General features: G+C 39.6%; 1 protein-coding gene across 2 annotated transcripts; it reads left to right on the forward strand.

The window, feature by feature from the left end:
• Window positions 1–17,125: 17,125 nt before the first annotated feature.
• LOC129347462 (uncharacterized) lies at window positions 17,126–22,254 on the forward strand. 2 transcript variants are annotated; one of them, XM_055004840.1, is made up of 3 exons: window positions 17,126–19,607; window positions 19,942–20,108; window positions 21,384–22,254. In XM_055004840.1, exon 3 carries the CDS (start codon window positions 21,539–21,541, stop codon window positions 22,145–22,147), a length of 609 nt encoding a protein of 202 aa, XP_054860815.1. In that variant the 5' UTR covers window positions 17,126–19,607; window positions 19,942–20,108; window positions 21,384–21,538; the 3' UTR covers window positions 22,148–22,254. The 2 variants fall into 2 exon arrangements, with proteins under 2 accessions (XP_054860815.1, XP_054860814.1); XM_055004839.1 differs by having other exon boundaries at window positions 19,966–20,108.
• Window positions 22,255–22,540: the final 286 nt, after the last annotated feature.

Consider the following 22,540-nt stretch of genomic DNA (forward strand, 5'->3'; position numbering starts at 1 on the left):
ATCTGAAGACCAGGATCCTTATCATCAACTGAAGACCAGGACTCTCATCTTCATCTGATTACCAGGACCTTCATCTTCACTTGAACACCAAGACTCTTGTCTTCATCTTCATCTGAAGACCAGGACTCTCGTCTTCATCTGAACACCAGGACTCTTGTCTTCATCTTCATCTGAACACCAGGACCCTCGTCTTCATGTTCATCTTCATCTGAAGACCAGGATCCTCATCTTCATCTGAAGACCAGGACTCTCATCTTCATCTGAATACCGGGACCTTCATCTTCACTTGAACACCAAGACTCTTGTCTTCATCTTCATCTGAAGACCAGGACCCTTGTCTTCATCTGAAGACCAGGACTCTCGTCTTCATCTTCACCTGAACACCAGGACTCTTTTCTTCCTGTTCATCTTCATCTGAAGACCAGGATCCTTATCATCAACTGAAGACCAGGACTCTCATCTTCATCTGATTACCAGGACCTTTATCTTCACTTAAACACCAAGACTCTTGTCTTCATCTGAAGACCAGGACTCTTGTCTTCATCTGAAGACCAGGACTCTTGTCTTCATCTGAACACCAGGACCCTCGTCTTCATCTGAAGACCAGGACCTTCATCTTCACTTGAACACCAAGACTCTTGTCTTCATCTTCATCTTCATCTGAACACCAGGACTCTCGTCTTCATCTGAAGACCAGGACTCTCGTCTTCATCTTCATCTGAACACCAGGACCCTCGTCTTCATATTCATCTGAATACCAGGACCTTCATCTTCACCTGAACACCCAGACTCTCGTCTTCATGTTTATCTTCATCTGAAGACCAGGATCTTCATCTTCATCTGAAGACCAGGACTCTCATCATCATCTGAATACCAGGACCTTCATCTTCACTTGAACACCAAGACTCTTGTCTTCATCTTCATCTGAACACCAGGACCCTCGTCTTCATGTTCATCTTCATCTGAAGACCAGGATCCTCATCTTCATCTGAAGACCAGGACTCTCATCTTCATCTGAATACCAGGACCTTCATCTTCACTTGAACACCAAGACTCTTGTCTTCATCTTCATCTTCATCTGAACACCAGGACTCTCGTCTTCATCTGAAGACCAGGACTCTCGTCTTCATCTTCATCTGAACACCAGGACCCTCGTCTTCATCTTCATCTGAATACCAGGACCTTCATCTTCACCTGAACACCCAGACTCTCGTCTTCATGTTCATCTTCATCTGAAGACCAGGATCTTCATCTTCATTTGAAGAACCCTAACCCTAAATTTATCATCTTCCTGCAGGTTTTGGTGTAATTTCTCAGTTTTTCCTCTAAATTTATCATCTTTCTGCATGTTTCAGGATGAATCTCTACCTGATAGAAGTAGTTATTTTGATGTTTTTCCTCTAAATTTAGCATCTTCCTGCAGGTTTCAGGGCTCTCAGGGTGAATCTCTACCTGATAAATGTTATAATTTTTATATTTTTCTTATAAATTTAGCATCTTTCTGCAGGTTTCAGGGCTCTCAGGGTGAATCTCTACCTGATAAGTGTTATAATTCTGACATTTTTCTTATAAATTTAACATCTTCCTGCAGGTTTTGGTGTAATTTCTCAGTTTTCCTCTAAATATAACGTCTTTCTTCAGGTTTCAGGGCTCTCGGGATGAATCTCTACCTGATAAAAGTTGTTATTTTGATGTTTTCCTCTAAACTTAATGTCTTTCTTCAGGTTTTGGTGTAATTTCTCAATTTTTCCTCTAAATTTAGCATCTTCCTGCAGATTTCAGGGCTCTCAGGATGAATCTCTAACTGATCAATGTCATAATTCTGATGTTTTTCCTCTAAACTTGATGTCTTCCTGCAGGTTTTGGTGTAATTTCTCAATTTTTCCTCTAAATTTATCATCTTCCTGCAGTTTTCAGGGCTCTCGGGATGAATCTCCACCTGATAAAAGTTGTTATTTTGATGTTTTTCCTGTAAATTTAGCATCTTCCTGCAGGTTTCGGGATGAATCTCTACCTGATAAATGTCATAATTCTGATGTTTTTCCTCTAAATTTAGCGTCTTTCTGCAGGTTTCAGGGCTCTCAGGATTAATCTCTGCCCGATAAATTTCATAATTCTGATGATTTTCCTCTAAATTTAGCATCTTTCTGCAGGTTTTGGTGTAATTTCTCAGTTTTTCCTCTAAATTTTCATCTTCCTGCAGGTTTCAGGGCTCTCAGGGTGAATCTCTGCCTGATAAATGTTATAATTCTGATGTTTTTCCTCTAAATTTAGCATCTTCCTGCAGGTTTCAGGGCTCTCAGGATGAATCTCTACCTGATAAAAGTTGTTATTTTGATGTTTTTCCTCTAAATTTAGCATCTTCCTGCAGGTTTCAGGGCTCTCGGGATGAATCTCTGCCTGATAAACGTTGTTATTTTGATGTTTTTCCTCTAAATTTAGCATCTTCCTGCAGGTTTCAGGGCTCTCGGGATGAATCTCTGCCTGATAAACGTTGTTATTTTGATGTTTTTTCTCTAAACTTGATTTCTTCCTGCAGGTTTTTGTGTAATTTCTCAATTTTTCCTCTAAATTTAGCATCTTCCTGCAGGTTTCAGGGCTCTCGGGATGAATCTCTACCTGATAAATGTCATAATTCTGATGTTTTTCCTCTAAACTTAATGTCTTCCTGCAGGTTTTGGTGTAATTTCTCAAATTTTCCTCTAAATTTAGCATCTTTCTGCAGGTTTCAGGGCTCTCAGGGTGAATCTCTACCTGATAAAAGTTGTTATTTTGATGTTTTTCCTCTAAATTTAGCATCTTCCTGCATGTTTCAGGATGAATCTCTGCCTGATTAATGTTATAATTCTGATGTTTTTCCTCTCAACTTGATGTCTTCCTGCAGGTTTTGGTGTAATTTCTCAGTTTTTCCTCTAAATTTATCATCTTTCTGCAGGTTTCAGGGCTCTCAGGGTGAAACTCTGCCTGATAAATGTTATAATTCTGATGTTTTTCCTCTAAATTTAGCATCTTCCTGCAGGTTTTGGTGTAATTTCTCTGTTTTTCCTCTAAATTTAGCATCTTCCTGCAGGTTTCAGGGCTCTTGGGACAAATCTCTGCCCGATAAATGTCATAATTCTGATGTTTTTCCTCTAAATTTAGCATCTTTCTGCAGGTTTTGGTGTAATTTCTCAGTTTTTCCTCTAAATTTATCATCTTTCTGCAGGTTTCAGGGCTCTCAGGGTGAATCTCTGCCCGATAAATGTCATAATTCTGATGATTTTTCTCTAAATTTAGCATCTTTCTGCAGGTTTCAGGGCTCTCAGGATTAATCTCTGCCCGATAAATGTCATAATTCTGATATTTTTCCTCTAAATTTAGCATCTTCCTGCAGGTTTTGGTGTAATTTCTCAGTTTTTCCTCTAAATTTATCATCTTTCTGCAGGTTTCAGGATGAATCTCTACCTGATAAATGTTATAATTCTGATGTTTTTCCTCTAAATTTAATATTTTCCTGCAGCTTTCAGGCCTCTTGGGATGAATCTCTCCCTGATAAATGTTATAATTCTGATGTTTTTCCTCTCAACTTGATGTCTTCCTGCAGGTTTTGGTGTAATTTCTCAGTTTTTCCTCTAAATTTAATGTCTTCCTGCAGCTTTCAGGGCTCTCTGGATGAATCTGCCTGATAAATGTTACAATTCTGATATTTTTCCTCTAAATTTAGCATCTTACTGCAGGTTTCAGGGCTCTCAGGGTGAAACTCTACCTGATAAAAGTTGTTATTTTGATGTTTTTCCTCTAAATTTTGCATCTTCCTGCAGGTTTCAGGGCTCTTGGGATGAATCTCTTCCCAATAAATGTTATAATTCTGATGTTTTTCCTCTAAATTTAGCATCTTTCTGCATGTTTCAGGATGAATTTCTACCTGATAAATGTCATATTTCTTATGTTTTTCCTCTAAATTTAGCATCTTCCTGCAGGTTTTGGTGTAATTTCTGTTTTTCCTCTAAATTTATCATCTTTCTGCAGGTTTCAGGATGAATCTCTTCCCAATAAATGTTATAATTCTGATGTTTTTCCTCTAAATTTAGCATCTTCCTGCAGGTTTTGGTGTAATTTCTCAGTTTTTCCTCTAAATTTAGCATCTTTCTGCATGTTTCAGGATGAATTTCTACCTGATAAATGTCATATTTCTTATGTTTTTCCTCTAAATTTAGCATCTTCCTGCAGGTTTTGGTGTAATTTCTGTTTTTCCTCTAAATTTATCATCTTTCTGCAGGTTTCAGGATGAATCTCTGCCTGATAAATGTTACAATTCTGATATTTTTCCTTTAAATTTAGCATCTTCCTGCAGGTTTCAGGGCTCTCAGGGTGAATCTCTGCCTGATAAATGTTATAATTCTGATATTTTTCTTATAAATTTAACGTCTTCCTGCAGGTTTCAGGGCTCTCAGGATGAATCTCTGCCTGATAAATGTTATAATTCTGATATTTTTCTTATAAATTTAACGTCTTCCTGCAGGTTTCAGGGCTCTCAGGATGAATCTCTGCCTGATAAATGTTACAATTCAGATGTTTTTCCTCTAAATTTAGCATCTTCCTGCAGGTTTTGGTGTAATTTCTCAGTTTTTCCTCTAAATTTAGCATCTTCCTGCAGGTTTTGGTGTAATTTCTCAGTTTTTCCTCTAAATTTAGCATCTTTCTGCAGTTTTCAGGGCTCTCAGGGTGAATCTCTACCTGATAAATGTTATAATTCTGATGTTTTTCCTCTAAATTTAATATTTTCCTGCAGCTTTCAGGCCTCTTGGGATGAATCTCTCCCTGATAAATGTTATAATTCTGATGTTTTTCCTCTCAACTTGATGTCTTCCTGCAGGTTTTGGTGTAATTTCTCAGTTTTTCCTCTAAATTTAATGTCTTCCTGCAGCTTTCAGGGCTCTCTGGATGAATCTGCCTGATAAATGTTACAATTCTGATATTTTTCCTCTAAATTTAGCATCTTACTGCAGGTTTCAGGGCTCTCAGGGTGAAACTCTACCTGATAAAAGTTGTTATTTTGATGTTTTTCCTCTAAATTTTGCATCTTCCTGCAGGTTTCAGGGTGAATCTCTGCCTGATTAATGTTATAATTCTGATATTTTGCTCATAAATTTAACATCTTCCTGCAGGTTTTGGTCTAATTTTGATGTTTTCTCTCTAAATTTAGCGTCTTTCTGCAGGTTTCAGGATGAATCTCTGCCCGATAAATGTCATAATTCTGATGATTTTCCTCTAAATTTATCATCTTTCTGCATGTTTCAGGATGAATCTCTCCCTGATAAATGTTATAATTCAGATGTTTTTCCTCTAAACTTGATGTCTTCCTGCAGGTTTTTGTGTAATTTCTCAGTTTTTCCTCTAAATTTATCATCTTTCTGCAGGTTTCAGGGCTCTCGGGATGAATTTCTGCCCGATAAATGTTATAATTCTGATGTTTTTCCTCTAAATTTAGCATCTTCCTGCAGGTTTCAGGGCTCTCGGGATGAATCTCTACCTGATAAATGTCATAATTCTGATATTTTTCTAATAAATTTAACATCTTCCTGCAGGTTTTGGTCTAATTTTGATGTTTTCATCTTCCTGCAGGTTTTGGTTTAATTTCTCAGTTTTTCCTCTAAATTTATCATCTTTCTTCAGGTTTCAGGGCTCTCTGGATGAATCTGCCTCATAAATGTTACAATTCTGATATTTTTCCTTTAAAATTAGCATCTTCCTGCAGGTTTCTGGGCTCTCAGGGTGAATCTCTGCCCTATAAATGTTATAATTTTGATATTTTCCTCTAAATTTAACATCTTGCTGCAGGTTTCAGGGCTCTCAGGATGAATCTCTACCTCATGAATGTTATAATGTTGATGTTTTTCCTCTAAATTTAACGTTTTCCTGCAGCTTTCGGGCAACTTCGGAGTAATCTCTACCTGATCAATGTCATAATTCTGATGTTTTTCCTCTAAATTTAGCGTCTTTCTGCAGGTTTCAGGGCTCTCAGGATTAATCTCTGCCCGATAAATTTCATAATTCTGATGATTTTCCTCTAAATTTAGCATCTTTCTGCAGGTTTTGGTGTAATTTCTCAGTTTTTCCTCTAAATTTTCATCTTCCTGCAGGTTTCAGGGCTCTCAGGGTGAATCTCTGCCTGATAAATGTTATAATTCTGATGTTTTTCCTCTAAATTTAGCATCTTCCTGCAGGTTTCAGGGCTCTCAGGATGAATCTCTACCTGATAAAAGTTGTTATTTTGATGTTTTTCCTCTAAATTTAGCATCTTCCTGCAGGTTTCAGGGCTCTCGGGATGAATCTCTGCCTGATAAACGTTGTTATTTTGATGTTTTTCCTCTAAATTTAGCATCTTCCTGCAGGTTTCAGGGCTCTCGGGATGAATCTCTGCCTGATAAACGTTGTTATTTTGATGTTTTTTCTCTAAACTTGATTTCTTCCTGCAGGTTTTTGTGTAATTTCTCAATTTTTCCTCTAAATTTAGCATCTTCCTGCAGGTTTCAGGGCTCTCGGGATGAATCTCTACCTGATAAATGTCATAATTCTGATGTTTTTCCTCTAAACTTAATGTCTTCCTGCAGGTTTTGGTGTAATTTCTCAAATTTTCCTCTAAATTTAGCATCTTTCTGCAGGTTTCAGGGCTCTCAGGGTGAATCTCTACCTGATAAAAGTTGTTATTTTGATGTTTTTCCTCTAAATTTAGCATCTTCCTGCATGTTTCAGGATGAATCTCTGCCTGATTAATGTTATAATTCTGATGTTTTTCCTCTCAACTTGATGTCTTCCTGCAGGTTTTGGTGTAATTTCTCAGTTTTTCCTCTAAATTTATCATCTTTCTGCAGGTTTCAGGGCTCTCAGGGTGAAACTCTGCCTGATAAATGTTATAATTCTGATGTTTTTCCTCTAAATTTAGCATCTTCCTGCAGGTTTTGGTGTAATTTCTCTGTTTTTCCTCTAAATTTAGCATCTTCCTGCAGGTTTCAGGGCTCTTGGGACAAATCTCTGCCCGATAAATGTCATAATTCTGATGTTTTTCCTCTAAATTTAGCATCTTTCTGCAGGTTTTGGTGTAATTTCTCAGTTTTTCCTCTAAATTTATCATCTTTCTGCAGGTTTCAGGGCTCTCAGGGTGAATCTCTGCCCGATAAATGTCATAATTCTGATGATTTTTCTCTAAATTTAGCATCTTTCTGCAGGTTTCAGGGCTCTCAGGATTAATCTCTGCCCGATAAATGTCATAATTCTGATATTTTTCCTCTAAATTTAGCATCTTCCTGCAGGTTTTGGTGTAATTTCTCAGTTTTTCCTCTAAATTTATCATCTTTCTGCAGGTTTCAGGATGAATCTCTACCTGATAAATGTTATAATTCTGATGTTTTTCCTCTAAATTTAATATTTTCCTGCAGCTTTCAGGCCTCTTGGGATGAATCTCTCCCTGATAAATGTTATAATTCTGATGTTTTTCCTCTCAACTTGATGTCTTCCTGCAGGTTTTGGTGTAATTTCTCAGTTTTTCCTCTAAATTTAATGTCTTCCTGCAGCTTTCAGGGCTCTCTGGATGAATCTGCCTGATAAATGTTACAATTCTGATATTTTTCCTCTAAATTTAGCATCTTACTGCAGGTTTCAGGGCTCTCAGGGTGAAACTCTACCTGATAAAAGTTGTTATTTTGATGTTTTTCCTCTAAATTTTGCATCTTCCTGCAGGTTTCAGGGCTCTTGGGATGAATCTCTTCCCAATAAATGTTATAATTCTGATGTTTTTCCTCTAAATTTAGCATCTTTCTGCATGTTTCAGGATGAATTTCTACCTGATAAATGTCATATTTCTTATGTTTTTCCTCTAAATTTAGCATCTTCCTGCAGGTTTTGGTGTAATTTCTGTTTTTCCTCTAAATTTATCATCTTTCTGCAGGTTTCAGGATGAATCTCTTCCCAATAAATGTTATAATTCTGATGTTTTTCCTCTAAATTTAGCATCTTCCTGCAGGTTTTGGTGTAATTTCTCAGTTTTTCCTCTAAATTTAGCATCTTTCTGCATGTTTCAGGATGAATTTCTACCTGATAAATGTCATATTTCTTATGTTTTTCCTCTAAATTTAGCATCTTCCTGCAGGTTTTGGTGTAATTTCTGTTTTTCCTCTAAATTTATCATCTTTCTGCAGGTTTCAGGATGAATCTCTGCCTGATAAATGTTACAATTCTGATATTTTTCCTTTAAATTTAGCATCTTCCTGCAGGTTTCAGGGCTCTCAGGGTGAATCTCTGCCTGATAAATGTTATAATTCTGATATTTTTCTTATAAATTTAACGTCTTCCTGCAGGTTTCAGGGCTCTCAGGATGAATCTCTGCCTGATAAATGTTATAATTCTGATATTTTTCTTATAAATTTAACGTCTTCCTGCAGGTTTCAGGGCTCTCAGGATGAATCTCTGCCTGATAAATGTTACAATTCAGATGTTTTTCCTCTAAATTTAGCATCTTCCTGCAGGTTTTGGTGTAATTTCTCAGTTTTTCCTCTAAATTTAGCATCTTCCTGCAGGTTTTGGTGTAATTTCTCAGTTTTTCCTCTAAATTTAGCATCTTTCTGCAGTTTTCAGGGCTCTCAGGGTGAATCTCTACCTGGTAAATGTCATAATTCTGATATTTTTCTGATAAATTTAACATCTTCCTGTTGGTTTCTGTGCTCTTGGGACTAATCTCTGCCTGATAAATGTCATAATTCTGATGATTTTCCTCTAAATTTAGCATCTTTCTTCAGGTTTCAGGGCTCTCAGGATTAATCTCTACCTGATAAAAGTTGGTATTTTGATGTTTTTCCTCTAAATTTAACATCTTCCTGCAGGTTTTGGTCTAATTTTGATGTTTTCTCTCTAAATTTAGCGTCTTTCTGCAGGTTTCAGGGATCTCAGGGTGAATCTCTGCCCGATAAATGTCATAATTCTGATGATTTTCCTCTAAATTTAGCATCTTCCTGCAGGTTTTGGTGTAATTTCTCAGTTTTTCCTCTAAATTTATCATCTTCCTGCAGGTTTCAGGGCTCTCGGGATGAATTTCTGTCCGATAAATATTAGAATTCTGATGTTTTTCCTCTAAATTTATCATCTTTCTGCAGGTTTCAGGGCTCTCAGGGTGAATCTCTACCTGATAAATGTTGGTATTTTGATGTTTTTCCTCTAAATTTAGCATCTTCCAGCAGGTTTCAGGGCTCTCAGGGTGAATCTCTACCTGATAAATGTTATAATTCTGATATTTTTCTTAAAAATTTAACATCTTTTTGCAGGTTTCAGGGTGAATCTCTGCCTGATTAATGTTATAATTCTGATATTTTTCTTAAAAATTTAACATCTTTTTGCAGGTTTCAGGGTGAATCTCTGCCTGATTAATGTTATAATTCTGATATTTTTTTGATAAATTTAACATCTTCCTGCAGGTTTTGGTCTAATTTTATGTTTTTTATCTCTAAATTTAACATCTTTCTGCAGGTTTCCGGACTCTCAGGGTGAATCTCTGCCCGATAAATGTTATAATTCTGATGTTTTTCCTCTAAATTTAGCATCTTTCTGCTGGTTTTGGTGTAATTTCTCAGTTTTTCCTCTAAATTTAGCGTCTTTCTGCAGATTTTAGGGCTCTCAGGATGAATCTCTGCCTGATAAATGTTATAATTCTGATTTTTTTCCTCTAAATTTAGCATCTTCCTGCAGGTTTTGGTGTAATTTCTGTTTTTCCTCTAAATTTAGCATCTTTCTGCAGGTTTCAGGGCTCTCAGGGTGAATCTCTAACTGATAAAAATAGTTATTTTGATGTTTTCCTCTAAATTTAGCATCTTCCTGCAGGTTTCAGGGTGAATCTCTACCTGATAAATGTTATAATTCTGATATTTTTCTTATAAATTTAACATCTTTCTGCAGCTTTCGGGCCACTCATGATGAATCTCTGCCTGATAAATGTTATAATTCTGAAGTTTTTCCTCTAAACTTGATGTCTTCCTGCAGGTCTTGGTGTAATTTCTCAGTTTTTCCTCTAAATTTAACGTCTTTCTGCAGGTTTTGGTGTAATTTCTCAGTTTTTCCTCTAAATTTAACATCTCTGCAGGTTTCAGGATGAATCTCTGCCCGATAAATATTACAATTCTGATGTTTTCCTCTAAATTTAGAGTCTTCCTGCAGGTTTCAGGGCTCTCAGGGTGAATCTCTACCTGATAAATGTCATAATTCTGATGTTTTTCCTCTAAACTTGATGTCTTCCTGCAGCTTTTGTTGTAATTTCTCAGTTTTTCCTCTAAATTTAATGTCTTTCTTCAGGTTTCAGGGCTCTCGGGATGAATTTCTGCCCCATAAATGTTATAAATCTGATGTTTTTCCTTTAAATTTAGCATCTTCCTGCAGGTTTCAGGGCTCTCGGGATGAATCTCTGCCTGATAAATGTTATAATTCTGATATTTTTCTTATAAATTTAGCATCTTTCTGCAGGTTTCAAATCTCTCAGGGTGAATCTCTGCCCAATAAATGTTAAAATTCTTATGTTTTTCCTCTAAATTTAGCATCTTTCTGCAGGTTTCAAATCTCTCAGGGTGAATCTCAACCTGATAAATATTATAATTCTGATATTTTTCTCATAAATTTAGCATCTTTCTGCAGGTTTCAGGGCTCTCGGGATGAATTTCTGCCCCATAAATGTTACACTTCTGATGTTTTTCCTCTACATTTAGCATCTTCCTGCAGGTTTCACGATGAATCTCTACCTGATAAATGAGATAATTATAGAAGGTCTGGTTAATTTCCTGAGGTGACTGAGTATATTTTCCTGAGGGATCCTGAATTGCTGTTATGAAGGATTTTTCTTTATTGCACTTGAGTTGGTTAGCCAGAAATTTTCCTGATTTATTATTGTGTTCAAAATCATTATATCTTTGTTGTTGTAATAAAAACTGTTTTCTTGGATAGGATATTATCGAGGTTTAGTTTTTCATTGTGTAGTTCGGACCATAATTGATCACTTGGGTTTATTGCATAATTCTCTAAGTTGTTTAATTTTTTTCTTCAATTTCTTTCTCTGTTTGTAGATCTTTTTTTTTCTTGTATGAGGAGTACGATATTATTTTACCTCTGATTACAGCCTTTCCAGTTTCCCAAAGCAAAGATGGGGGTAAGTCATTAGAGTCATTGTTTTTTAGAAAGTCTGCCCACTCACTCCTTATTACTCGATCAAATTCTGGGTCTTTGAGTAGAGAGATGTTGAGGCGCCAAGTCTGAGGAGATTTAGGGATGGAATCTGCAGGCTGAGTGATATTGGTGTGTGGTCGCTGATAATGATTGGGTGGATTTTAGTGGTAACTTTATGTGCGATAGAGTTATTTAAGAGGAAAAAGTCAATTCTTGAAAATGTTTTGTGCACCGGAGAGAAAAACGTATAGTCCCTCTTTGTAGGGTTTTTGAGTCTCCAGACGTCGTCTAGTCCGAAATCTTTCATATAATCATGTATGACTTTAACTGATTGTGATTGTTTTACATGTATTGGACTATTAGATCGATCTACTGAAGGGTTTAAAACTATGTTGAAGTCACCACCGATAATAGTTATTGAGTTAGCAGATAAGTCTGCTAAGTGAGAGAAAACAGTGTGAAAGAAGGCTGGATCGTCATTATTCGGAGCATAGAGGTTTGCAATAGAATATAATTTATTACAGATTGTTGCCTGGATAATAATATATCTGCCCTCTGAGTCCGTTACTGTACTGTTTAAAGTGAATGGAATTCTCTTATGGACTAGAATGGAGACCCCTCTTTGTCTGCTGTTATAACAAGATGAAAAGATAATACTATAATTCGAGTCTGATAAACATTTTTCTTCCGACTGTAGTAAATGCGTTTCTTGGAGGAGCAAAATATCTGCTTTTAATTTAGAGACATAGTCCATGATTTTAACTCTTTTTGTTTGTGAGCGTATGCCATGAACATTCCAGGCTACGATATTAAACTTGAACATAGAGAGAGAAGATGTTCTGTCACTGGGTATGTAGCAATATAATATAACATCTGTGTGTGTCCTTGTGAGCTGTCTGTTGCTGTCTGTGAGCTGTGAGTGTTGGAGAGAGATGTATACAGCAGGTCAGGATCTATATATACATTATATAATAGCACATCATTGCCTGAAAAACTATCAACAAACACATTATAAAACATACAAGCACAATAAACATGGGGAGTACATAGAGTGTGAGTGAGAGTGTGGGGGGTGAGTGTGTGAGAGGGGGAGAGAGCTAAAGGGAGACATATAGAGAGGGAGAGAGAGAAAAGTAGAAGGAGGAGGGGGTTCTCCAGTGGGGAGTGTAGGTTAGGAGAGTGAGACATTTACACCTGTGAGTTTTTTTTTTATAACACTTTCTAGCATAAATGACTAAGTGATATATTAAACGTTTAAGCCAGTTGGTTTTTTTTTGTTTGTTTTTTTTTTTTTTTTTAGAAGAGCCAGGGGGTATCATTTCAAAGCACGTTAACCACTGACAATATTTTTTTTTAAAAGGAAGTAACGGGATCCGACCTGGTCAAAACAAACAATATATTTGTGTGATTTGTGTCTGTAGTATCTGATCTGATATGAGTTCTGATAGTTGTTGACCATAAAGTGAACTTTTGACTAACAGATGGTAGTAATTTCATAGGTATGTGTTTCCAGCCCAAGAAACTCTATGCTGTGTTGACCTTGGGGTCCACTGTCAACCTATAGCTGATTTGTGACCCTTAGGGATGTGCAGGGAATGTGCAGAGTAGGGGGTTTTCGTCTGAGGAGGTGTTGTTCTTGAGTAGGGGTTTGAACCAGATGTTGTAATTCTATCCTTTACCAGAGGGTATAAAAGCAACCTGATTTCTTTGTTCAAGTGGGATTTTCATATTGGCTGGGAAGCTCTCCACAGGCAGACCATGGAGCCTGTTCAGATGCTGTCTTATTTATGTAATAAATTATATTATAAAAGTAACAGTGTCAACGGACGTTTTCTTCAACATCTGCACATCCTTGAGGTTTAAGAGAAACTACGACAAAAGGTGGCGACGAGGATGGGATCAGCTTGTGGTCTCCTTTGAGGTCACTGACAGCTCCAGCGCACTTTTCCACCACTTCAGAGAAGGAGAAGAGGAAAAGGACCGGTAAGAGAGAAATGAGTATGTTTCTCTCACAATGTGGGGTGCTGGTTGATGCGTGGAAGCTGGGGGTGTTTGGCTGCACTGTAAAGGATCATGTGTGCATATTCCAGGATGTGTTGAGGTTTAGGATAGCGTTCGGTCTAAATTGGGGGGTTTATTGCGCATAGATAGAGTTGAGGTTAGAGTTGACAAAGAGTTTATAGAGTTAAAGAGAGAAAAAGTATAGAGAGAGTTTAGAAGTGAAGAGAGATGATGCTGCAGCAATAGAGTAGAGTAGAGAAGTTGAAGAGAGAAATGTTGAAGTTTAAGAGGTAAATGTAGAATAGCAGAACTAGTAACGATGAAGCAAGCTAAATAACCATGCAAGTTTAATGAGACAGGACTGAATCTTGTTAACGGTAAGACGTGTAAATTAGAAGCTTTAAGTGAAAGTTGGCTTTTGAGTAGTCGAATTGGTGTTTAGAAAAAGAAGAGGACAGAGTAGATTTTACCTTTGGGCCCAGAGGTCAATTGGCAAAGTGAAAATATAGAGAGGAAGAGATGAAATGAAGAGAGACCAAGTGAAGAAGAGGAAAAGAGGCCTAAAAGAAATAGAGTTTGAGAAGAAGAGGAATGAGGATGACAAGGGAAGCCGCAGATTTGGACAAAGCCCTCTGGGAGGCAGGTAGCTCTGGCCATAAACCCTGTTATGTGAATAGCCTACATGTAGCAGGTCAGTTCATAGAACTGGGGATATAATGATTATATTCAATCGTAAATAAGTTCCCTCTCAAGTTCCCACCGAAAGATGTCACGGTGTCCGAAGCAGCTTCTCGATTGGATGATTTATATCCCAGGATGGTAGCATAAATTTAGATAAGAGAGAAAGAGAAAGAGGAGTGGCTTAAGCATGCTTTTAGGATTTGCGTGAATGATTTGATGCTGGGATTGGATGCTGAGAGTGTTGTGGATGAGGTTGAATAGGCCTATGTGTTTTATTTTGTGAGTTTGATTTGTTTGATAGTGTGTTGAGTGTGGGTGCTTTATTCTGTAAGTTTGTGTCGGCGCTTGTGAGTCTGCATCTGGGTCTGGAGTGCACGCCAGCCCTCCCTGATGTGTGTCTGTCTCTCTGTGTGCGTGATGCTGCAGCGACTGTGAGAGATCTCTGCGAGAATGAGGGGGTTAATGAGAAAAACAGATAATGAATACATAGATGAATATAGGGGACATTTCTGATTGAGTCAACTTTTGTAACTGATATAGATAGATATATGTATATATATATATATATATATAGAGAGAGAGAGAGAGAGAGAGAGACAATAGATTTCTTATTAAGTAGATAGATTTATATAGAGAGAGGTTGTGGCCTCCTCAGTGTTGAATACCTATGATCCCTTCTGCAGGGGGACGTTTATGAGTTTGCTGAATTCTTATGAGCCTTATGAGAGGACTATTGTGAACTGATAATACATCTGAGCCTTAGAGTGGATGTGTATACATCTGATGAATATAAGGGAGCCTTTGCTGAGTCTGAGGAGAAGTAGAGACTCTTGAGGGAATTTATTAGTTGGGGGACAATTAAATGATCTAAATGTTGACGGGGAGATGAGTGCAAATTGCAATGAGTGGTTTTTTGGGGTGATGTGGAAGATTGATGGTGATCATATGACATTAACCCTTTTTGTTTTTCCAATGTTCGACTGTGATGTGTGAGAACTGTGGAGGAGACGGAGGAGATGGAATGCGTCTGAATCCGATTCTCCAAGAGGACAGATGAGAGGACAGCTGATGGTGCTGTACATGAGCTGAAGCTTTGTGGATGACAGCATGTGTGGCTCTGGTGTCTGACGTCATCAAGGCTAGTGTGATTTTATCCACAAACTGTTTTTGATGTTGCTTTACTTATGGACACATACATTTATTGCTGATATTGGGGACACATATTTAGTCTGTTCACATATCGGTCCACAGTGTTTCCTTTAGTTTGGGGTCAATGAAGCACATCTGTGTATACATAGAGGGGATGTTTTAGTTATTGGGGAGGAAGCTTGGCAACAGACTGACCATCTGACCATTCAATTGATTAGTGGATCATTAGTGATTTAGAGGATTGTTGAACATTTGTGGAGAGGTTGATTTGGCTTGAAGGCTGTTGAGTGCACGATGTCAAAGATGGAGCGTGAAGTTAAGAGAGTGATTACGCCGGTTGATGTAGTCCAAAAGAACAATCTGCTTGTTGAAGGTATTGCAGAGGTGGAAGTGGAGCAAGCAGTGGCCTGATATCGACCGACCTTGGCCAGTAGAGGGGTCTCTCAATCCTGATGTGATAGAGACGATGCAGGTGCTGGTGTCCACCCATAGAGCAGGCCAGAAGAAAGGGAGGAAAGGACAGAGACGCATGGAGAAGAGACAGATGGAGCTGGGTATGCTGAAGTTGTTTGAAAATGAAGGATAGAAGTTGTTGAAGGCTGTGAAGGAAAGGAGACAGCAGAATGTCAAAGCAGCAGAGCAGCTAGTGGAGAAGGTTGATGCACCTTTCTCACATGTGGCTTCAATGAAGAAGCCCCCACCCAAGGAGAAGGAGGGGAAGTTTGCTGCTGTTTATCCTCAGCTCCCAGTGCTCAGAAAGGGGGGTGACTGTTGCATCAGAGATGAGGCTGTTGGAGGATATGAGCCAGTAGTGAGAAGGATTTTGGCTAGAGCAGAGAAGAGAGGTGATGAGAGAGTGCAGAGAGGAGGTCTAGGAGAGAAGGAGACTGATGAGAGTGAGGATGGAGACAGTGATGGAGATTCTGAGAGTGAGAGACAGTGGGCTTTAAGAGAAGTTGAGAGTAGGAGAGGAAAGGTGTCAGATAGGATGTGTCCAGTGGTTGTTAGAGGCCAGAATCTGGAATACAAGCCTTGGCAGAATACTGATATGTCAGATATACTTGAGAAGTTGCAGACTCTTTATGATGGGGCATATCCTTGGATTTCGAAGCTAGAGGAGGTCCTAGTGGGAACACAACCTGCCATGGGAGACATTAAGCGACTCTTAGCTAGTCTCCTGGGAGTTCCTGTGATGGAGGAGAATCCGAGGGCCCATGTGTCGAGGGCTCATCAGATGTGGAGAAATGTCACAGGTAACGACCCAGATGTGAACCAGATGGAGAAGTTGATTCTGCGAGGTACAATACAGAGGGGGTTGCCCCTACCAGTGAGGAGTAAATTGGCAGAAGTGGTTTCTCTGGGGAGCATGATGAGAGCTGCCTACACAGATCATGTGGCTCATCTGGTGGAGCTACACAGGAAGAAGGAGCGTGCCCAGAAACAACAGGACGAGGAGATGCTTAGGAAACTACATCAGATGCAGCTAGTGGAATGTAGGAGAGAGGCTTGTAGTGAGTAGTGGTTAGAGAAGTGAGTCTGACTCCTGAGAGCAACATATATCTACATCCAGTGAAACAGCCAGAGGATTCTTATTGTGTGGTATATGATTTGAGTATATAGTGCCTGATTTTTCAGTGGAGTTTTCAGTGTTTCACTAAGTGTGGAGACATTACATAGTTCTCATATTTGCAATACATATTGGAAGATGTTTTGGATACTCAGTCTGTTGCTAAGTTTTTGCTAAGTTTTTGTTAAGTTGGTTGTTAAGTTTGATGTTGGGGTGTCGCTTAAAATAGAGGTGTCCAAACTTTAAGGGGGTTTAGTTTGATCAAAGGGGGGGACTGCAAGATGTCCGATGATAGTCTGATGATAATCTGATGATAATCTGGTAACAAAGTGAACTGCAATGTATGATGTTGTTGGTTGCAAGATACTGGTGGATGATTTGTTTCTCTGCACTTTTAAACTTTATTTTTATTTTTATTTTTTCTGTTAAAAAATTTTGCCACCCTTGTATATATTGTAAATAAAGCTGCTGTAACAATGTAAATTTCCCCTGGAGTGGGGAGAAATAAAGAACTTTATCTTATCTTATCTTATCTTATCTTCTTCCTAGAACACTGAGGGAAGAGAGTGGCTGTGGTGCAGAGATTCCTGCAGCCGAGTTGACTGGATGTTCACATGTGGACAATGAAATGGACAATGAGAAAGGAGGGAGAATCCTGAATGAGGACATTGCAGTGGCATACTACGACCAGATGCTGCTGCTGAAGAGCGACAGTTTGATGTATTGATGTGTGTTCTTATGTATGCTTACAGGATTGGATGTTGTTTTATCATGTATGATCTGTTTTATTATTAGATGTTTACTCTTGCTTACATTTCCCTACATAGGGGGATATTTGAATCAGTGATAACACTAGTATGTTTAGTTTTGGGTATTTCTATAACTCTATGATTGCTGTGAATTGTTTATGATAAGGGGATGTTTTCTCCTAGGAGGTGAGTACTTTGGGATCTCAGGTGTTTTCTTTTTTTCGATTGTTTAGGGACAGTTATGTTAGGCAGGAGGAGGTCCACTGAAGGGTACGATGGGTCGACCAGCCTGACTTTGGACACTTTTTGAGTTTTATTTCTGTGATTCCCAAATGTATTTGCTTTCACTTATTTCACAGAATCCTTTGAACCTCTTTTCTGATTGGCTTGGAGTATCTTATATGGTCGCCTAGGCAGAGGGACTGTGGGAGAATTTTCCTGTCTTGATTGTTTGATGGATAATTTGGGAAAGATAGCTGCCAGGCAGGTTTTTCGCTCTCACACTCCATAAATTTATTATGTTGCTGAGCTTGTGCCATGATTAGCATGGACAGACGAAATGTCATAAACATTCTGTGTGTGACTCTTATGTACTCAATATTACGATAATTAGTGAGACTTATTTAGCGAGACTGTCTTATTTATGTAATAAATTATATTATAAAAGTAAGTGTCAACGGACGTTTTCTTCAACATCTGCACATCCTTGAGGTCTAAGAGGAAACTACGACATGTCTTCCCAAACACCCTGGCTGGTTTAGAAATGGCAGAAGATACTTTTAAAGATGTCACAGAGGAAGACTAGTGTGAATTGTGGTGTTTGACAGTATTTGATTTAATGACGTTCCTAATCCACCTTTGAGTACATGTAGGCTAAATATACAAATATGGCAGCACAATATCTTCAGAGTCCAACAGGAATATCTGTAGCTGTAACATTCAAATGTGACTGTAGTCACTTCAATACATGCAATAGGTGCTCATGGCTCCCTGATAGGGCGGATAAACCATTGTTTGTTTTGACCAGATCAAATCCCTTTACTTCCCTTCCCTTTTTTTTTTTTTTTTTTTTTTTTAAATATTGTCAGTGGTTAACGTGCTCTGAATGACGGCTAGGACGTGGATGACTGAACGAGTTTTTACTGTTTTCTGAGTGACTAGTTTAAACAACGTGGTCTCAGTTTGTTCCGATGTATTTTAGCAAATCAAGCTGATGTTGTGCTGCGTGTTGTTCTGATGGGAGGCTGCTGAGGGTCTGAGTGTTTCTGCGAACAAACCCGAGTTAAGCTCGAAGTTCTGGTCTGGATCTGTTCCACTGAACACACAAACTAACACACAACACAGCAGTGGACGTGCTTCTATGTTGTGGGTTTTCTTGGTGAGTCAATAAATAGTTTTGTGACTCGTTCTTAACCAGGCAGCCTGTGTTAAGTTGTGATTATCCCCAGGTGACATGGGCGTGTTTCCTGAACAATCACCAGGTGTTAAACACCTGACAGAATGACAGTGCTCTATGTAGATGAAGCAGAATGCTTGCAGAACTGGTCGGTAGCACAATGAGTAAAACGGTGGTTTCGTAATTTTATTGCTGGATTACGTGGGTTCGAATCCTTTCACCGTACTTGAAAAATACGTGTTTTTTATTTCGGCCCGCACATTTCTTTTTACTGTCTGTAGATCATATTTACATGGATATAGACTTTATTAAGTAGTGATGCCAACGTTTTTCGGCGAGGTCTTCTTTATCTGGTATCTTTATTTCACGTAAATCCAGGTCTGATCGTGACGAATCTGCGAACGAAACATCTGGAGACGGAAACTATCGCCAGTTAACCTGATCACCAGTCAAACTGGAACACCGGCATTTAAAAAAAACTAAACAGCGAAGGTGTGCATTGCTCTTCACGGAACTCTCTGTTCTTCATAATTTTAATATGACAGCCAGACCTGTACCGTGGGTGAATGAAGAGGTCGAGACTTTTCTGTCTTTGGTGGTGGACCAAAGAATACAGAGGGAGCTGGACGGAGAAAGTTTATCAGGAGGTCTCTGAGCGGATGGCCACCCACGTATACAGTAGACTGTCTATAAAGAGCACAGAAGCAGTGTAGGGAGAAGCTGAAAAAGCTCAAAAATGACTACTGGTCCACCAAGGACCACAGCGGCCGGCGTGGGTCAACCAGGAGGTGTTGGAAGAGGTTTAATGGACGCTATTTACTGGCACCGCACCGCCAGCAACAGGAGGGAGACACAGCTGCTGCATTGTTGGAGACGTTCGAGGACGGTGAGTGTTTTGTGACTTCAAGAAACTTTTACATCATTTATCCCATTGGTGGCAAGCTCCCTTTAAGCAAACAAGTATATTTAGAAAGTAACTTTGTTGTCTCCTGTAGCAGACAATAAGCTAGCTAGTTAGCCATCGGCGCTAGCTCGTTAGCAATCAGCGCTAGCTAGTTAGCCATCAGCGCTAACTCCGTGCTCCGCTTGTATTTCGTGTTGCTGTTTCTAACGTTTAGCTCTCAGAAGCTAATATATCAGGCAGCATGACGAACTAAGCTAGTGGTCTTAAAGGTTTATTTTTTTCACAAGTTACAATGTCGTATTTTTCGCGTACTTAGGGTGAATGTTTATTTCTGTTGAAGAATCCCTTTCGACGTGCGAAGCCTGCTCCACCTCCGTCATGGAGCCCCCCGCTCCCCTGCCTCCTCTCCAGCACCAGCACCAACTCGGACACCGACCCTGTCAACATCAACCTCCAGCACGTAACAGCAACGTCTTATCACTGGTAAGACACGGTAAACAGAGACCATGGTTGATTTTCGCATTATTATTACTACAGGTGTAAATGCCTGCAAGCATGATCAGAACAGTGAGACCAACGACCAAGAATTCAGGCAGGTGTAAATGCAAACTGTGTAGCAGCCAGCTCAGGAACGCCTGATGAAAGCTACATGTAGCTACAGTGACACATAAACAGAACACATGCAGCTGCATTTATTTTCCCATTGACTTAACAAGCAAGTCACTCTAATTAATTTACTTTCTCGTGCAATGTAGTATTGCAACCATTCTTCTTATAGTCACTAGGTAACTGAAACTGAATGAAAATATACATAGAAATAAGAAAACACAGCTCTTAGCAACTCCAAAATGTGCACAAGATGAAATGAAGTTCACACCATGTAGTTTTTAGTTGTGGTGGAGGAGGTACTGTTTGTGCTTCAGTTAAAGTAAAGATTGCCAAAAATGTATTAAAGTAAAACAATCAAAGACATGATCATGATTGAAAATCAATGGACGGGTGGCTAAACACATCACATCATAGCTGTGGAGTCCTTCAAGCTCCTGGGGACTACAATCTCTCAGGACCTGCAGTGGTAGACGAACATCCACTCCATACTGAAAAAGGCTCAGCAGAGGATGTATTTCCTACAACAGCTGAGGAGACATGGCCTGCTGCAGGACCTGCTGATCCAGTTCAACACTGCAGTCATCAGATCTGTCCTGTGCACCTCTGGATCAGCCACACAGCAGGACAGAAACAGACTACAGCCTATAGTACGGACTGCAGAAAACATCATCAGAGACCCCACTCACCCTGGACATAAACTGTCTCCCCCCTCCCCTCTGGCAGGCGCTACAGATCCCTGTACACAGAAACCTCCAGACACAAAAACAGGTTCTTCCCCACTGCCATCACTGTAATAAACAGCTGACCCATTCCTACACACCTGTACAATGGTCGGTATTCCAATGGACATGTACAGCATTTTTTTCACCATGAACAGCATCCTCTGCTTTTTGCACTACTGTGTTTATAGCAATTACCATTTTGCTAATGTGTTCATATATTCCAGTCTAGCTGTACATTTCTGTTTATATTGTGTTGTTTTACTATTTCTTTTTCCTCCCTGTTCCTCTTTCTATTGTCTCTTTATTTTTTATTATTCTCTTCCATATTCCTAGGATGACACCAACAGCCGAAACCAAATTCTGTGTATATTGTGTACTTACTTGGCCATTAAAGCTGACTCTGATCACTTTTCTGTCTTTGGTCTAGGCAAGGGGAAAATAGGCCACAGAAAATTGGACCTTCCAAGCGTACTTGTGGAGATGCAGGCTGAGGAGGAGTGGAGTCATGCCCAGCATGATGAGAACATCTGGTTGCTCCTCAGCGAGGCATGAGAGAATGAAGCGGCCTTGCAGTGGGAGGAGATGGCCCAGAATGCTGCCTTCAACCAGTCATTCCTGGGTGTGCTGGGGCAGCTGGTGCAGGTAGTCCTGGGTGTGCTGGGGCAGCTGGTGCAGGTAGTCCTGGGTGTGCTGGGGCAGCTGGTGCAGGTAGTCCTGGGTGTGCTGGGGCAGCTGGTGCAGGTAGTCCTGGGTGTGCTGGGGCAGCTGGTGCAGGTAGTCCTGGGTGTGTTGGGGCAGCTGGTGCAGGTAGTCCTGGGTGTGCTGGGGCAGCTGGTGCAGGTAGTCCTGGGTGTGCTGGGGCAGCTGGTGCAGGTAGTTCTGGGTGTGCTGGGGCAGCTGGTGCAGGTAGTCCTGGGTGTGCTGGGGCAGCTGGTGCAGGTAGTCCTGGGTGTGCTGGGGCAGCTGGTGCAGGTAGTCCTGGGTGTGCTGGGGCAGCTGGTGCAGGTAGTCCTGGGTGTGCTGGGGCAGCTGGTGCAGGTAGTCCTGGGTGTGCTGGGGCAGCTGGTGCAGGTAGTCCTGGGTGTGCTGGGGCAGCTGGTGCAGGTAGTCCTGGGTGTGCTGGGGCAGCTGGTGCAGGCAGTGGGCAGCCAGAGTCCACCTCCCAGAGACTTGAGATTTAGTTGTATATAGTTTTACTTTTAGCCCTCCACTGTAGGAGAGGCCCACCACAGTTTGTACTTTGCACATTGTAAATAGTTTGGATTTTGCTGCTGACTAATAAACTATTTTGTGACTTCTGTGATTGCATCATAACTTTTCATTTTGTCTGTTAAGACACTGGTAGGAAAAGAGTCAACACTCTGAACCAAACAATTCTGTATTCCCTAATAATGCATTTATGTGTAATGGGATTTAACATGTTTTAACACAAACTACTTTATGGTTCATAATTCCGTTGACTGAATTACACCACAGCAGTACTGATTTATCAAACTGGAATATTCTTAAAACAGCTTTTTTTTAATGTTTTGGTGTTTAATTTGTCATGTAGTCTTGCTAACCTTCACAAATAAAACTAGCATA

Source organism: Amphiprion ocellaris, chromosome 18, assembly GCF_022539595.1.
Source record: "Amphiprion ocellaris isolate individual 3 ecotype Okinawa chromosome 18, ASM2253959v1, whole genome shotgun sequence".
Lineage (NCBI taxonomy): Eukaryota > Metazoa > Chordata > Actinopteri > Pomacentridae > Amphiprion > Amphiprion ocellaris.

Coding starts and splice junctions, on each gene's coding strand:
- LOC129347462 (XM_055004840.1), top strand. CDS start 21,539: ATGGCCCAGAATGCTGCCTTCAACCAGTCATTCCTGGGTGTGCTGGGG.